General features: G+C 51.6%; 1 protein-coding gene across 1 annotated transcript in view; it reads left to right on the top strand.

Annotated features, from left to right (window-relative positions):
- The window catches only part of TEX55 (testis expressed 55), a 150505-nt gene that overhangs the window by 124430 nt on the left and 11861 nt on the right, over nucleotides 1–14214 (top strand). Inside the window, exon 4 of the mRNA XM_075262510.1 lies at nucleotides 9866–10003. Coding sequence (XP_075118611.1) covers nucleotides 9866–10003 — 138 coding nt within the window. The remainder of the gene's footprint in view (nucleotides 1–9865; nucleotides 10004–14214) is intronic.

The raw sequence follows: 14214 nt of genomic DNA, 5'->3' as shown, positions 1-14214 counted from the left end.
GCAGTGTACAGTCTCACTACACTATGGCTGCACATCAGGAGGGCCGGGGCGCAGTATAGCAGTATACAGTCTCACTACACTATGGCTGCACATCAGGAGGGCCGGGGCGCAGTATAGCAGTGTACAGTATAACTACACTATGGCTGCACATCAGGAGGGCCGGGGCGCAGTATAGCAGTGTACAGTCTCACTACACTATGGCTGCACATCAGGAGGGCCGGGGCGCAGTATAGCAGTATACAGTCTCACTACACTATGGCTGCACATCAGGAGGGCCGGGGCGCAGTATAGCAGTATACAGTCTCACTACACTATGGCTGCACATCAGGAGGGCCGGGGCGCAGTATAGCAGTGTACAGTCTCACTACACTATGGCTACACATCAGGAGGGCCGGGGCGCAGTATAGCAGTGTACAGTCTCACTACACTATGGCTGCACATCAGGAGGGCCGGGGCACAGTATAGCAGTGTACAGTCTCACTACACTATGGCTACACATCAGGAGGGCCGGGGCGCAGTATAGCAGTGTACAGTCTCACTACACTATGGCTGCACATCAGGAGGGCCGGGGCGCAGTATAGCAGTGTACAGTCTCACTACACTATGGCTACACATCAGGAGGGCCGGGGCACAGTATAGCAGTGTACAGTATAACTACACTATGGCTGCACATCAGGAGGGCCGGGGCGCAGTATAGCAGTGTACAGTCTCACTACACTATGGGTATACATCAGGAGGGCCGGGGCGCAGTGTAGCAGTGTACAGTCTCACTACACTATGGCTGCACATCAGGAGGGCCGGGGCGCAGTATAGCAGTGTACAGTATAACTACACTATGGCTGCACATCAGGAGGGCCGGGGCGCAGTATAGCAGTGTACAGTATAACTACACTATGGCTGCACATCAGGAGGGCCGGGGCGCAGTATAGCAGTGTACAGTCTCACTACACTATGGCTGCACATCAGGAGGGCCGGGGCACAGTGTAGCAGTATACAGTCTCACTACACTATGGCTGCACATCAGGAGGGCCGGGGCGCAGTATAGCAGTATACAGTCTCACTACACTATGGCTACACATCAGGAGGGCCGGGGCGCAGTATAGCAGTGTACAGTATAACTACACTATGGCTGCACATCAGGAGGGCCGGGGCGCAGTATAGCAGTGTACAGTCTCACTACACTATGGCTGCACATCAGGAGGGCCGGGGCGCAGTATAGCAGTGTACAGTATAACTACACTATGGTTACACATCAGGAGGGCCGGGGCACAGTGTAGCAGTATACAGTCTCACTACACTATGGCTGCACATCAGGAGGGCCGGGGCGCAGTATAGCAGTGTACAGTCTCACTACACTATGGCTGCACATCAGGAGGGCCGGGGCGCAGTATAGCAGTATACAGTCTCACTACACTATGGCTACACATCAGGAGGGCCGGGGCGCAGTATAGCAGTGTACAGTCTCACTACACTATGGCTGCACATCAGGAGGGCCGGGGCACAGTATAGCAGTGTACAGTCTCACTACACTATGGCTGCACATCAGGAGGGCCGTGGCGCAGTATAGCAGTGTACAGTCTCACTACACTATGGCTGCACATCAGGAGGGCCGGGGCACAGTATAGCAGTGTACAGTATAACTACACTATGGGTATACATCAGGAGGGCCGGGGCGCAGTATAGCAGTGTACAGTATAACTACACTATGGCTGCACATCAGGAGGGCCGGGGCGCAGTATAGCAGTGTACAGTCTCACTACACTATGGCTACACATCAGGAGGGCCGGGGCGCAGTATAGCAGTGTACAGTCTCACTACACTATGGCTGCACATCAGGAGGGCCGGGGCGCAGTATCGCAGTATACAGTATAACTACACTATGGCTGCACATCAGGAGGGCCGGGGCGCAGTATAGCAGTGTACAGTCTCACTACACTATGGCTGCACATCAGGAGGGCCGGGGTGCAGTATAGCAGTGTACAGTATAACTACACTATGGCTGCACATCAGGAGGGCCGGGGCGCAGTATAGCAGTGTACAGTCTCACTACACTATGGCTGCACATCAGGAGGGCCGGGGCGCAGTATAGCAGTATACAGTCTCACTACACTATGGTTACACATCAGGAGTGCCGGGGCACAGTATAGCAGTGTACAGTCTCACTACACTATGGCTGTACATCAGGAGGGCCGGGGCACAGTATAGCAGTATACAGTCTCACTACACTATGGCTGCACATCAGGAGGGCCGGGGCGCAGTATCGCAGTGTACAGTATAACTACACTATGGTTACACATCAGGAGGGCCGGGGCGCAGTATAGCAGTGTACAGTCTCACTACACTATGGCTGTACATCAGGAGGGCCGGGGCACAGTATAGCAGTATACAGTCTCACTACACTATGGCTGCACATCAGGAGGGCCGGGGCGCAGTATAGCAGTGTACAGTCTCACTACACTATGGCTGCACATCAGGAGGGCCGGGGCGCAGTATCGCAGTGTACAGTCTCACTACACTATGGCTGCACATCAGGAGGGCCGGGGCGCAGTATAGCAGTGTACAGTCTCACTACACTATGGCTGCACATCAGGAGGGCCGGGGCGCAGTATAGCAGTGTACAGTCTCACTACACTATGGCTGCACATCAGGAGGGCCGGGGTGCAGTATAGCAGTGTACAGTATAACTACACTATGGCTGCACATCAGGAGGGCCGGGGCGCAGTATAGCAGTGTACAGTCTCACTACACTATGGCTGCACATCAGGAGGGCCGGGGTGCAGTATAGCAGTGTACAGTCTCACTACACTATGGGTATACATCAGGAGGGCCGGGGCGCAGTATAGCAGTGTACAGTATAACTATACTATGGCTGCACATCAGGAGGGCCGGGGCGCAGTATAGCAGTGTACAGTCTCACTACACTATGGTTACACATCAGGAGGGCCGGGGCGCAGTATAGCAGTGTACAGTCTCACTACACTATGGCTGCACATCAGGAGGGCCGGGGCGCAGTATAGCAGTGTACAGTATAACTACACTATGGCTGCACATCAGGAGGGCCGGGGCGCAGTATAGCAGTGTACAGTCTCACTACACTATGGCTGCACATCAGGAGGGCCGGGGCGCAGTATAGCAGTGTACAGTCTCACTACACTATGGCTGCACATCAGGAGGGCCGGGGCACAGTATAGCAGTGTACAGTCTCACTACACTATGGCTGCACATCAGGAGGGCTGGGGTGCAGTATAGCAGTGTACAGTCTCACTACACTATGGGTATACATCAGGAGGGCCGGGGCGCAGTATAGCAGTGTACAGTATAACTACACTATGGCTGCACATCAGGAGGGCCGGGGCGCAGTATAGCAGTGTACAGTCTCACTACACTATGGCTGCACATCAGGAGGGCCGGGGCGCAGTATAGCAGTGTACAGTCTCACTACACTATGGCTGCACATCAGGAGGGCCGTGGTGCAGTATAGCAGTGTACAGTCTCACTACACTATGGGTATACATCAGGAGGGCCGGGGCGCAGTATAGCAGTGTACAGTATAACTACACTATGGCTGCACATCAGGAGGGCCGGGGCGCAGTATAGCAGTGTACAGTCTCACTACACTATGGCTGCACATCAGGAGGGCCGGGGCGCAGTATAGCAGTGTACAGTCTCACTACACTATGGCTGCACATCAGGAGGGCCGGGGTGCAGTATAGCAGTGTACAGTCTCACTACACTATGGGTATACATCAGGAGGGCCGGGGCGCAGTATAGCAGTGTACAGTATAACTACACTATGGCTGCACATCAGGAGGGCCGGGGCACAGTATAGCAGTGTACAGTCTCACTACACTATGGCTGCACATCAGGAGGGCCGGGGCGCAGTATAGCAGTGTACAGTCTCACTACACTATGGCTGCACATCAGGAGGGCCGGGGCGCAGTATAGCAGTGTACAGTCTCACTACACTATGGCTACACATCAGGAGGGCCGGGGCGCAGTATAGCAGTATACAGTCTCACTACACTATGGCTGCACATCAGGAGGGCCGGGGCACAGTATAGCAGAGTACAGTCTCACTACACTATGGCTGCACATCAGGAGGGCCGGGGCGCAGTATAGCAGTGTACAGTCTCACTACACTATGGCTGCACATCAGGAGGGCCGGGGCGCAGTATAGCAGTGTACAGTATAACTACACTATGGTTACACATCAGGAGGGCCGGGGCGCAGTATAGCAGTATACAGTCTCACTACACTATGGCTGCACATCAGGAGGGCCGGGGCGCAGTATAGCAGTGTACAGTCTCACTACACTATGGCTGCACATCAGGAGGGCCGGGGCGCAGTATAGCAGTGTACAGTCTCACTACACTATGGCTGCACATCAGGAGGGCCGGGGCGCAGTATAGCAGTGTACAGTATAACTATACTATGGCTGCACATCAGGAGGGCCGGGGCGCAGTATAGCAGTGTACAGTCTCACTACACTATGGTTACACATCAGGAGGGCCGGGGCGCAGTATAGCAGTGTACAGTCTCACTACACTATGGCTGCACATCAGGAGGGCCGGGGCGCAGTATAGCAGTGTACAGTCTCACTACACTATGGCTGCACATCAGGAGGGCCGGGGCGCAGTATAGCAGTGTACAGTATAACTACACTATGGCTGCACATCAGGAGGGCCGGGGCGCAGTATAGCAGTGTACAGTCTCACTACACTATGGCTGCACATCAGGAGGGCCGGGGCGCAGTATAGCAGTGTACAGTCTCACTACACTATGGCTGCACATCAGGAGGGCCGGGGCACAGTATAGCAGTGTACAGTCTCACTACACTATGGCTGCACATCAGGAGGGCCGGGGCGCAGTATAGCAGAGTACAGTATAACTACACTATGGCTGCACATCAGGAGGGCCGGGGCGCAGTATAGCAGTGTACAGTATAACTACACTATGGCTGCACATCAGGAGGGCCGGGGCGCAGTATAGCAGTGTACAGTATAACTACACTATGGCTGTACATCAGGAGGGCCGGGGTGCAGTATAGCAGTGTACAGTCTCACTACACTATGGCTGCACATCAGGAGGGCCGGGGCACAGTATAGCAGTGTACAGTCTCACTACACTATGGTTACACATCAGGAGGGCCGGGGCGCAGTATAGCAGTGTACAGTCTCACTACACTATGGCTGCACATCAGGAGGGCCGGGGCGCAGTATAGCAGTGTACAGTCTCACTACACTATGGCTGCACATCAGGAGGGCCGGGGCGCAGTATAGCAGTGTACAGTATAACTACACTATGGTTACACATCAGGAGGGCCGGAGCGCAGTATAGCAGTGTACAGTCTCACTACACTATGGCTGCACATAAGGAGGGCCGGGGCGCAGTATAGCAGTATACAGTCTCACTACACTATGGCTGCACATCAGGAGGGCCGGGGCGCAGTATAGCAGTGTACAGTCTCACTACACTATGGCTGCACATCAGGAGGGCCGGGGCGCAGTATAGCAGTGTACAGTCTCACTACACTATGGTTACACATCAGGAGGGCCGGGGCGCAGTATAGCAGTATACAGTATAACTACACTATGGGTATACATCAGGAGGGCCGGGGCGCAGTATAGCAGTGTACAGTCTCACTACACTATGGCTGCACATCAGGAGGGCCGGGGCGCAGTATAGCAGTGTACAGTCTCACTACACTATGGCTGCACATCAGGAGGGCCGGGGCACAGTATAGCAGTGTACAGTCTCACTACACTATGGGTATACATCAGGAGGGCCGGGGCGTAGTATAGCAGTGTACAGTCTCACTACACTATGGCTGCACATCAGGAGGGCCGGGGTGCAGTATAGCAGTGTACAGTCTCACTACACTATGGCTGCACATCAGGAGGGCCGGGGCGCAGTATAGCAGTGTACAGTATAACTACACTATGGGTATACATCAGGAGGGCCGGGGTGCAGTATAGCAGTGTACAGTATAACTACACTATGGCTGCACATCAGGAGGGCCGGGGCGCAGTATAGCAGTGTACAGTCTCACTACACTATGGTTACACATCAGGAGGGCCGGGGCGCAGTATAGCAGTATACAGTATAACTACACTATGGGTATACATCAGGAGGGCCGGGGCGCAGTATAGCAGTGTACAGTCTCACTACACTATGGCTGCACATCAGGAGGGCCGGGGCGCAGTATAGCAGTGTACAGTCTCACTACACTATGGGTATACATCAGGAGGGCCGGGGCGCAGTATAGCAGTGTACAGTCTCACTACACTATGGCTGCACATCAGGAGGGCCGGGGTGCAGTATAGCAGTGTACAGTCTCACTACACTATGGCTGCACATCAGGAGGGCCGGGGCGCAGTATAGCAGTGTACAGTATAACTACACTATGGTTACACATCAGGTGGGCCGGGGCGCAGTATAGCAGTGTACAGTCTCACTACACTATGGCTGCACATCAGGAGGGTCGGGGCGCAGTATAGCAGTGTACAGTATAACTACACTATGGGTATACATCAGGAGGGCCGGGGCGCAGTATAGCAGTGTACAGTATAACTACACTATGGCTGCACATCAGGAGGGCCGGGGCGCAGTATAGCAGTGTACAGTATAACTACACTATGGCTGCACATCAGGAGGGCCGGGGCGCAGTATAGCAGTGTACAGTCTCACTACACTATGGCTGCACATCAGGAGGGCCGGGGCGCAGTATAGCAGTGTACAGTCTCACTACACTATGGCTGCACATCAGGAGGGCCGTGGCGCAGTATAGCAGTGTACAGTCTCACTACACTATGGCTGCACATCAGGAGGGCCGGGGCGCAGTATAGCAGTGTACAGTATAACTACACTATGGCTGCACATCAGGAGGGCCGGGGCGCAGTATAGCAGTATACAGTCTCACTACACTATGGCTGCACATCAGGAGGGCCGGGGTGCAGTATAGCAGTGTACAGTCTCACTACACTATGGCTACACATCAGGAGGGCCGGGGCGCAGTATAGCAGTGTACAGTCTCACTACACTATGGTTACACATCAGGAGGGCCGTGGCGCAGTATAGCAGTGTACAGTCTCACTACACTATGGCTGCACATCAGGAGGGCCGGGGCGCAGTATAGCAGTGTACAGTATAACTACACTATGGCTGCACATCAGGAGGGCCGGGGCGCAGTATAGCAGTATACAGTCTCACTACACTATGGCTGCACATCAGGAGGGCCGGGGTGCAGTATAGCAGTGTACAGTCTCACTACACTATGGCTACACATCAGGAGGGCCGGGGCGCAGTATAGCAGTGTACAGTCTCACTACACTATGGTTACACATCAGGAGGGCCGGGGCGCAGTATAGCAGTGTACAGTCTCACTACACTATGGCTGCACATCAGGAGGGCCGGGGCGCAGTATAGCAGTGTACAGTCTCACTACACTATGGCTGCACATCAGGAGGGCCGGGGCGCAGTATAGCAGATGTTGCTGGATCTTCTTCGCTCGCTGCTTTTCTGGATATCTCTGATGTTTCTTCTCAATTCTTAGTAATTCTGGTTTTTCTGGTTCAGATCTTGACATCGATCGCATCTCATATCTGTTTCTGGAAAAGCTGGGTGACAACCTGGTTACAGACGCCCCTGGTTACCGATCCTGTATCTCTTCTATAGGAAGGAATAATCCAGAATAATTCACAATACAATATTACAGGGTTGTAAATCCAGTCTGAGCCTATTAGTAAAGTTGCAGGAGGACGCAGGGATGGCGATCATCTCTGCGATGTGTAAGTAATTGTGTTCTCCGCAGACACTGACCCTGACAATGATGCCGTGAGATGAGGATAATCCCTTTATTGCGGCCCGGAGGCGTAAAGATTCTGCTCCACCTGCGCAGACGTGGTTACGGTGGCACGTGTGGTACAGCGAGGGGAGGGGGGAGCAGTCTGCGGAGTCACTTGACATTTGATAATTAGACTTGTATTGCTATGATAAGTGAGGCGCGAGGCTCTGAGACTCTCTAACATCACATTACAGGTTAGGAATACTTAGATATTTTGTATTAACCTCAGGTAATTCCTGGCCTCCGACTCGTGTCACATCCAAAGCTGCATCCGATCTCTCCTGTTGTTTGTAAGCTGTCAGGCTTTAGGACCACACGTCATCCTCCTTCCTTACTATCTGTACAGAGCATGCTCAGGTGCAGCGCATGTTATGTGGTATTATTCCATGTGGCGGCATTAAACTCTGAATACAGCTCTGGCTGTGAGTGGAGTATAAAACAAAATGCATCTGTATTTGGAAAAATCTGATTAATAACACACAAGGAATGGCATCTCATAAGTCTAAACCCCAAAGTGATGGGCAGGGGAGAAAATTCTGGCAACTGCGGCCATATAGAGTATGTACGGTCCATATGGAGAAAGGTTTGGCTCCATCGGCCCGAGGAGGTTCAGGGACAGCTGGCAGGTGCGGTTTAGGGCTACTTGGTCTGGTTAGTAATCAGATTTTTGTAGAACTGATTTTTCTTCTAACGCAGACACGCTAAATCCCGATTATGACCCCTGGTGGGCCGGTCCGACCCTAGAAAGAATTACTTTGGTTACACAGAGCTTGGCTGACATTGGCGCCCTCATGCAACTTTAACTGCTATAGGAAAAATCTTGCGAAATTCAATGAAATTATTTTTGTGGCACCTTTTATATTTGTCGTATTATTCCTATTTATTGTTTGATCCGGCAGAACATGGACCGGAGTCATCAGAAGTAACCCAGGGTGTTCATCTGAATTTAAAGGGATCCTATCAGTCAGACACAATTTTTTTGTAGGTACCATTTCAGAATGGCCTTAAGAAAGGCTATTCTTCTCCTACCTTTCGTTGTCTTCTCCGTACTGCCGTTCGCCTACAATTCCGGTCGGTATGCAAATTAGCTCTGTTGCAGCACTGGGGGCGGGCCCCAGCGCTCAAACAGCACTGGGGGCGTTCCCAATGCTACGAGAGAACTCTCTCCAGCGCCGCCTCCATCTTCTTCAGCAGCGTCATCTTCAGCCTCTTCTTCTGGCGGTGGCTTGCAACTTCTAGGCCTCGGGCAGAGCACACAGGCATACCCACAGGCCACAAGAAAATGGCTGCTTACAATACTGTGCAAGCGGCCATTTTATCATGGCTTGTGGGCATGTGCAGTCTGCTCTGCCCGAGGCCTAGAAATTACAAGTCACCGCCAGAAGAAGAGGACGCTGCTGACGAAGATGGAGAGAGTTTTCTTGCAGCATTGGGGACGCCCCCAGGGCTGTTTGAGCGCTGGTGCCCGCCCCCAGTGCTGCGAGAGAGCTAATTTGCATACCGACAAGAACCAGGATTGTAGGCGAACGGTGACGCAGGGAAGACGACCAAAGGCAGGAGAAGAATAGCCTTTCTTAAGGCTATTCCGAAGTGGTACCTACAAAAAATGTGTCTGACTGATAGGATCCCTTTAAAGTAATCTGACACCAGAAAATTGGATATTTTCTTTTTTAAATCAAGCTTTATGTTAGATATATCATTAAAATTTTTAAAATAATATTTAGAGAATTTTCTGTGTTACTATCTATTTTTTTTATATTTTATTTCTTTAAAATCCTAAACCCTTCAGTTTTCACTCTGACCACTACCCCTAATAATAGACAGACACTTGCTAATTCTGGTTTTTATTGTTACAATTACCTCATTTACATCACAGATAATATTACAATAGAAGATAACATCTGTATAGATAACACCACTGAGCCATCATTACATCACCACTGACTAGATGACGTCACCGCTTATCTCCTCCCCCTCCCTGCACTGAGCATGTGTAGAACCACATTATTCTTTTCCTTCTAGATGGACGGAAAGAAAGTTCTGATCACAGAGATCGGTCCCCTGGCGAGCCCCGCGCCCTCCGCCCCTCCTGTTTACGAGGATCCGTTTGATCGCTCCCTGAAGTACATGGAGAAGCACAACGTCCTGCAGATATTTCAGGTAACGGAGCAAATATATTCTAGATACTATCAAGACGGCAAGAAAGGCGAGAAGCGGATGTAAGATTTATATATACGATTGCCAGCGAAAAGGTGGCCGCTATATCATGTCTGAACTGTCAGGAAGGTTTGTAAAGCAATACTGCCCCTGTGTGGTGAGAGGTGGGATTACAGCACTGCAGTATTTCTCAGTCTGTGTACGGTATTTTACAATAGTCAGTGCACCCCTCACATAAGTCATTGCTCCCCTCATGATAGTCAATCCACCTCCAAATCCGCCTGCAACAATTTCAATGGGAGTCATTCGCCTTTTTTTCCCGCCAGCGATTTTTTTTTCAGCTAGCGGGAAAAAGAAGTGACATGTCCTATCTGCACGTGGCCTCCGCGGCTCCAGACTTGCTCCTCCTTAGGCCTATTCCTTCAGGCCTAATCGACAGTGGGATGCCAATACACTGAACAAGCATACCGCATACCAGTCACATGACACCGGGGAGGGAAATGGCTAATTGGGCACAATTTGTCCATTTTCGCTTAGGGGTGTACTCACTTTTGTTGCCATGGATTGAGACATTAACCCCTTCCCACTGGATTTAGCTTCAGGTACCATCTTTATGCTGATGACACCCAATTATACACATCTTCCCGTGACATCACCCCTGCACTCATACAGAACACCAGTGACTGTCTCTCTGCTGTCTCTAATATCATGTCCTCGCTCTATCTGAAACTAAATCTCTCTAAGACTGAACTACTACTGTTTCCACCATCTAATAGATCTGTCCCGGATATATCCATTGCAGTCTCAGGCCTTACTATAACTCCTAGGCAGTAGGCCCGCTGCCTCGGGGTCATGTGTGACGCAGACCTTTCCTTCACCCCTCATGTTGAATCACTCGCACGTTCATGTCACCTCCACCTCAAAAACATCTCCAGAATACACCCTTTCCTTACCAGAGATACACTAAAGACACTTATTGTCTCTCTGATTCATTCTCGCCTTGACTACTGTAACTCCTTACTAATCGGTCTTCCCCTCACTAAACTCTCCCCTCTACAATCTATTCTGAATGCAGCGGCCAGGCTCATCTATCAGGCTAGACGCTACAGCGAGGCCTCCGGTCTGTGCCAGTCACTACAGCGAGGCCTCCGGTCTGTGCCGGTCACTACAGCGAGGCCTCGGGTCTGCGCCGGTCACTACAGCGAGGCCTCCGATCTGTGCCAGTCACTACAGCGAGGTCTCCGGTCTGTGCCGGTCACTACAGCGAGGCCCCCGGTCTGTGCCGGTCACTACAGCGAGGCCTCCGGTCTGTGCCGGTCACTACAGCGAGGCCTCCGGTCTGTGCCGGTCACTACAGCGAGGCCTCCGGTCTGTGCCGGTCACTACAGCGAGGCCTCCGGTCTGTGCCAGTCACTACAGCGAGGTCTCCGGTCTGTGCCGGTCACTACAGCGAGGTCTCCGGTCTGTGCCGGTCACTACAGCGAGGTCTCCGGTCTGTGCCGGTCACTACAGCGAGGTCTCCGGTCTGTGCCGGTCACTACAGCGAGCCCTCCGGTCTGTGCCGGTCACTACAGCGAGCCCTCCGGTCTGTGCCGGTCACTACAGCGAGGCCTCTGGTCTGTGCCGGTCACTACAGCGAGGCCTCCGGTCTGTGCCGGTCACTACAGCGACGCCTCCGGTCTGTGCCGGTCACTACAGCGAGGCCTCCGGTCTGTGCCGGTCACTACAGCGAGGCCTCCGGTCTGTGCCGGTCACTACAGCGAGGCCTCCGGTCTGTGCCGGTCACTACAGCGAGGCCTCCGGTCTGTGCCGGTCACTACAGCGAGGCCTCCGGTCTGTGCCGGTCACTACAGCGAGGCCTCCGGTCTGTGCCGGTCACTACAGCGAGGCCTCCGGTCTGTGCCGGTCACTACAGCGAGGCCTCCGGTCTGTGCCGGTCACTACAGCGAGGCCTCCGGTCTGTGCCGGTCACTACAGCGAGGCCTCCGGTCTGTACCGGTCACTACAGCGAGGCCTCCGGTCTGTGCCGGTCACTACAGCGAGGCCTCCGGTCTGTACCGGTCACCACATTGGCTGCCTATACAATACAGAATACAATATAACCTTCTCCCCCTCCTCCATAATGCTGCACCTCCCTACATTCCCTCCCTCATCTGTATCACACATCCTCTGCTCTCCGCTCACTCAATGACCTAACACTTACCTCCTCTATTATCAGAACCTCCCACGCTCGTATACAAGACTTCTCCGGAGCTGCACCACTTCTCTGGAATGCTCTACCCCGGACAATAAGATTAACTCCCAATTTCTACAGCTTCAAGCGCAAACTAAAGACACATCAGACCGACCGATCACTTGTCCTAATGTAAACCCTTCCGTAGTTGGAATCGCTAAAACAAACCCTCCTCTGTCCCCGCTCCCCCATTACCCCACATGATATGAGGCTGTTTCAGGATAACTTTATATGTCCAGGCACAATCTGCTCATACAGCCATATGTTTGTGTAATGACAGTCACCTCTACTACAGAATTGTCTGACCCCTGTATAAGTAATGCCGCCCCTGCTACCTCCTATATCAACCCCTGCTACCTCCGATGCCGCCCCTGATACCTCCTGTGTCACCCCCTCTACCTCATAGATTGTAAGCTCTTGTGAGCAGGGCCCTCAGTCCCATTGTATGAAGTGACTATTTCTTTGTAATGCATCTTTCTGTCTGTATTTGAACCCTACACATTGTACAGCGCTGCGGAATATGTTAGTGCTATAGAAATAACATTTATTATTATTATAAATCTCCAAAATCAGAAGCTCTACATAAAAAATTCTAATAGATCAAAGATTGTGCTTCCTTATTCCATCTGCAAGGTGTCAATTAATCAGCCTACATATAAGGTGCAAGATCATCAGAATATCCACAATCAATTAAAGGCGGTTTTGTCCCTTTTGTCACCTTTCATCCTGATGACTTACCCTTAGGATAGACCATCAGTATCTCATCTATGGGCTCTGACAACCGTACTGCACAGATCAGCTTTTGTGGCAGTGTTTAGTGTCAGAGGCCCCTGCAGTGGGCGGACAGCGCAGCGACAGAGCGGCCGATCTGTGTCAGAATACGGTGACCCCAGGAAAATCGCTCATTTTAAAAAAGTGACATTTTATTTGTAAAAACGGTAAAACGTAATAAAAACCAACATAAATCTGGTATCGCCATAATTGTAGTAAGACGATGGATAGTTCCGCCAAGTGATGTACAATGCAGAGTGAACGCTGTAAAAACAAAATGCAAAAAATTGTGATCAAATTGTGCGATATTTCACATGGACCACCAAAAAATCATAAATAAAAGCTAGTCAAAACATTATACGTCCCCCAAAATGGTGGCCAATGAAAGTACAACTCGTCACGCAAAGAATAAGCCCTCACATAACGACGTGGACAGAGACAAGACTGGGAGGGAAAATATGAAAAAAGTTGCCGAGCATTAACGTAGAAAATACTCTATGTCCTTATGGGGTGAATAGCCGCCCCTCCGCTGATTCTAGCACGGTTCGGATTTTTAGCCCACACTGTTCCTGAACAATTAGTGCAGTTGGTTTTAGTACCCAATGTCCTCACTAGTCTCCCTAAAGTGCAGTAGGTGGGAGCAGGCAAAAGGGGCGTCACTCAGAGATCCAATCAGAGCTCTGAGTCACACCCCCTTTTCTGACACCACCCACTTAACATTAGGAAGTCTAGTCAGGTTATCAGACATCAAATCTAACAGCTCTGATGGCTCAGGAAGGGTGGGGGAGTGAGGGAAAACATTCCAACTATGTTAGGACCAGAGCGGGGCACCTATAAAAAGATGATAAAAGCTTGTGGGGGGGGGGAGGGTCCTATTTGTGTGGGTAGTTATGTGGCTTAATTGTTAAATTCCCTACATTTAGGGTCTCACCAGTAGATGGCGGTGTGGTGATTGTGATTACTTATATGGAGCATCTACAATATAGGGTATATGGTGTGTATGTGCCACAAAACCTTATACACAGTCCTGCTCTTAAAGGGGATATCCAAGTAAAATGGACAACCCCTTTAACTTTTATATCAGCCGGGGGCGTTGAAAACAATATAAAACAATTCATCCTTACCCGTCCCTGATACTCCGGCGCCCTCCCGCTGATTGGCCTCAAGGCTACAGTGAGACTCCGGAAGAGACCTGTTCATCAGAAGAACC

This window comes from Leptodactylus fuscus, chromosome 2 (assembly GCF_031893055.1).
Source record: "Leptodactylus fuscus isolate aLepFus1 chromosome 2, aLepFus1.hap2, whole genome shotgun sequence".
NCBI lineage: Eukaryota > Metazoa > Chordata > Amphibia > Anura > Leptodactylidae > Leptodactylus > Leptodactylus fuscus.
This window is presented reverse-complemented; position numbering and strand designations above follow the sequence as displayed.